General features: G+C 56.4%; 1 protein-coding gene across 1 annotated transcript in view; it reads right to left on the bottom strand.

The window, feature by feature from the left end:
* Positions 1–1,923, bottom strand: part of Lrfn3 (leucine rich repeat and fibronectin type III domain containing 3) — an 18,531-nt gene extending 16,608 nt beyond the window's left edge. Inside the window, exon 1 of the mRNA XM_013026182.1 lies at positions 499–1,923. Within this exon, the coding sequence (XP_012881636.1) occupies positions 499–1,913 (1,415 nt within the window). The 5' untranslated portion in view covers positions 1,914–1,923. The remainder of the gene's footprint in view (positions 1–498) is intronic.
* Between the last annotated feature and the right edge of the window lie 2,059 nt (positions 1,924–3,982).

Here is a 3,982-nt window from a genome sequence, read left to right as displayed (position 1 = left end):
AGTGCTCTACCACTTTGAGCCACAGCTCCACTTCCAGTATTATAGTGGTTAATTGGAGTTAAGAGTCTCATGGACTTTCCTGCCTGGGCTTGGCTTTGAACTATGTTCCTTATATCTCACCCTACTAGCTAGGATGAGCCACCAGCACCTGGCTTGCCTGTTCATTTTTTAATTTTTTTGCCAGTCTTAGGGCTTGAACTCAGGGCTTGGGCACTGTCCCTGAGCTGCTTTTGCTCAAGGCTAGCACTCTACCATTTGGGCTACAGTACCATTTTTCGAACCCAGGGCTTCATGAATATTAGGAAAGCACTCTACCACTAAACTACATTCCCAGCCCTGCCTGATTTTGTTTGTTAACCTGTGTGGTTTGATTTCCTTGGCACTCCCTGACCTTTCTCAGCTGTGCTTCGGGTCTGGGGAGTTCACAGGTGTACCCCCAGCCCTTTGCTACTTGACTTCCCCTCCGAGCTACCCCACCCCCACCCCTGCCCTCCGCACCTGTAGACAAGGATGTCATCGGCCGAGCTGTTGTACTGGATCTGATACATGCGGATGCCTGGGATGGGCCTCTGATCCGGCCACTGCACTAGAGCCGCGGTGGCCCCGTGCTCAGTCACCTGGACGCCGCGGTCAGTAGGCGGCACCGTGTCGGCCACCTTGGCCGAGGCAGAGGCGGCAGACGGCGGGGTGAGGGCATCAGGATCCCCGTCCCGCGGGGGGTCGCAGCTGGTGCTATTGGCTAGCTGAGGGGGTGGCGGGGGCCCCACGGTCAGCTCCACAGCCGCTGTGGCCTCACCAGCCGCATTAGCAGCAATGCAGGTGAACACACCGCCATCGCCCGGTTCAGTGACTAGCAGCTCCAGCGTTCCATTAGGGAAGGCCCGGGCCCGGCTGGAGTTGCCCAGCAAGCGGCCTTGGGGTGACACCCATCGTACTCGGGGCTCTGGATCCCCAACTGCCCGGCAGCGCAGGGCAGCTGGCCGGCCTGCGGGTACAGCCAGAGGGGGCGATCGGTGGGTCACCACGGGGGGTTCACATACAAATTCTTCCTCTCCCACTGCCCAGAAGTAGCGGCCTCCCAGAGCCGGGGGTGAGGCACAAGCTTCGAGATCGTCCTCCCGGGCCAGGCGCCGCAGCCACACCAACTCACAATTGCAGTGGAGAGGGTTGCCACCAAAGGCCAGCACTAGGGCCGAGGCCGGTGAACCCCGGGGCCTGGCCAGCAAGGGTAGACGGGAGAAGAGAGGATCCGGCGGGATGGTGGTCAAACGATTAGAGGTCATGTCCAGCCGGGCCAGCTTGTGGAGGCGGGAAAAGGCTCCAGCAGGCACAGAAGCCAACAGATTATGATCGAGGCCCAACGTATTGACGTTGCCCAGGCGGCCCAAAGCCTCCCAAGGTAGCTGCTCCAGGTTGTTGTAAGAAAGATCGAGATCCTCCAGCGTCTCAGCGCAGTCGTCCAAGGCACCAGCCGCCAGGGCTGCCAACTGATTGTTGCTCAGGATGAGGTGGCGCAAGTTAACCAGGCCACGCAGCTGCCCCTCGCCCAGCGAGGTCAGCCGGTTCCCATCTAAGTGCAGAGCGCGCAGGGCCCGGAGATCGGCGAAGGCACCGGCTGCCACATGGCGGATGGTGTTTCGGGACAGGCTCAGATGGAGCAGGCCCGTCATGTTGGCCAAATCTCGGCGCCGGACTGAGGCGATGAAGTTGTCCGCTAGGCGCAGCTCGGCTGCCCGGCGATCCAGGGTTGGAGGCACGAACAGGAGGCCTGCCCCTGGACACAGCACGCTTAAGGGCAGCGACTGGGTCTGGCAACGGCAGCGGCGGGGACACGGGCTGGATGTGGCTGGCTGAGGTGGAGCTGAGGCAGGGGCCAGCGGGAGCAGGCAAAGAAGCAATGGAAAGACGGCCATCGCGGGCAGGGGCGGCCTACAGGGAAGAGGAAAGGTGTTTAGGGCTGGTTGAGGCCAGAGAGGGAGGCCCCATAGAAGGTTAGGGTGGCCTGAGACCCTGTGAGAAGATGCTAAGGACAGAAGGCCCTGTCTGAAATCAGGAGAGGAGAGGTGGTCATATATGGATTTTGCTTTGGTACTGTTCCTGGGGCTTGAACTCAGGGCCTGGGCGCTACCCCTGAGCTTTTCTTCTCAAGGCAAATGTTCTCCCACTTGAGCCACAGCTCCACTTCTGGCTTTTTGAGTGGTTATTTGGAGATATGAGTCTCACAGACTTTGCTGCTCAGGCTGGCTTTGAGCTGTGATCTTCAGATCTCAGCCTCCTGAGTAGCTAGGATGACAGGCGTGAGCCACTGGTGCCTGGCTCAGAGAAGATAGTCTAATACTCAGATGTGTCATGAAGTCCCAGAGGGAACAGAATGAGCCAGTAAATGGGAAGGGAAGTAGCTAAAGACAGGCACAGATGGGCAGAAAATAGAAGGGCTGTCCGGGTGGGCCCTGGTGGCTCACACCTGTCATCCTAGCTACTCAGGAGGCTGAGATCTGGTTGATTGCAGTTCCAAGCCAGCCTAGTCTGCTCACAGACTGGGATTATCTCCGATGATCCACAAAAAAAAAAGAAAAGAAAAAAAAAAGCCAGAAGAGGTGTGGCTCAAGTGGTAGAGTGCCAGCCTTAAGCAAAAAAGCTAGGGGACAGTGACCAGGCCCTGAGTTCAAGCCCCAGTATTGAAAACGAAAAAAAAAAAAAAAGAGGTGGCCAGACCTGGTCAAGAGAAAAGACAATATGAGAAGCACTGAGAGATCAGGACAGCTGGGGAGGATACAGGGTGTGGAGAGGAGAAACGGCAGAAGCGATCAGAAGAACAATGAGCCAGAGGAGAGGAAAGGCTGGAGACGGTCAGATGGCTGTGGACAGGGGTAAAAGAAGGGCCACAGACGGAAGGTGGAAGATGTTCCAAGAGGGAGAATGTGGACAGAGACGGCGGCAGGGAGGGGAAGGTGGGAAAAGGGCAGCAGAGGACAGGGGTGGACGAGAGCGATGACTGAGGGGATGGATGACAAGAAGCAGCAAGGGGTGGTGGTGTCAGAGACCTGGAGAGGACATGAAGTGGGAGATTGACGAGGTCAGAGAATGGCCGAGCCGGCCACCTATCCCAAGGGCTAGAGGCACGCCCCTTGGGGAGTGTCTTTTTCTAGGGAAAACCCCAAGAGTGCCAAAGAGAACCTGGCCCTCATCTTACCTTCACCTCCACCCCCAGCCGCAAAGCTCCTCCCCAACCCCTCCCCACCTCCATGGAGGTCTCACAATGGCCTTACCTGAGTTGGAAGCCACCCCTGGGGGGAAGCAGAGTCCTCAGGCTCCAAGGGGGTCAGAGGTCAGGGCTCTGTGGCCAGCCGGGGACATCAGAACCGCCCTTCCTCATCCCCAAAGCCTCTGCAGAGGGAGTGTGGTGTCTTGCTTAAAAAAATCTGTGTTCACGGAGTCTCCAGATTCTGATACTTAGGGTTCCAGACTTCCAAATGTGGGATCCTCTAAGGGTCCAGTTTGAGATAGCCAGGTCCTAGTTTGGGTTATTCAGGGTCAAATCTCCCCAGCTTCAGTCTTGCAATGTCCAGAAACCAAAAAAAGGAAATTGAAGGTATGAGTCCCAAGTCCAATCCTGCAATTTGATAACTGGGACTCTGCGTTCAGATATTGGGGTGCTCAATCAAAATGTGGAGGTCTCTAACTGTAGATTTGGGTCTGCAGCAAGGACTTCTCTGGTCTACATTTAGGTGAAGGCCCCCTTGGAAGTCCTGCATTCAGATTTTGGAATCTGAGGCCTAAATCTCAGGGTTCAGTTGCCAAAGAGTGGGTTTCCAGGGTATAGATTTGGAAATCAAGTCCCAGATTCCAAGGTGCCAAGCCAGGCTGAGAATTCAGAGTTCAGCTCCAAATCTGGGTAGGGGATCAACTCAGGTATCATCAAATCCTGGGGTTCCAGCTCCAAATCTTGGGGTCCATGCTGTCAATGATGGAATTCGGTTGC

The sequence above is a fragment of the Dipodomys ordii genome, unplaced genomic scaffold (genome assembly GCF_000151885.1).
Source record: "Dipodomys ordii isolate 6190 unplaced genomic scaffold, Dord_2.0 Scaffold92, whole genome shotgun sequence".
In the NCBI taxonomy this organism is placed as follows: Eukaryota; Metazoa; Chordata; class Mammalia; order Rodentia; family Heteromyidae; genus Dipodomys; species Dipodomys ordii.
The sequence above is the reverse complement of the archived record's forward strand: the minus strand, read 5'-3'. Positions and strand labels throughout refer to the sequence as shown.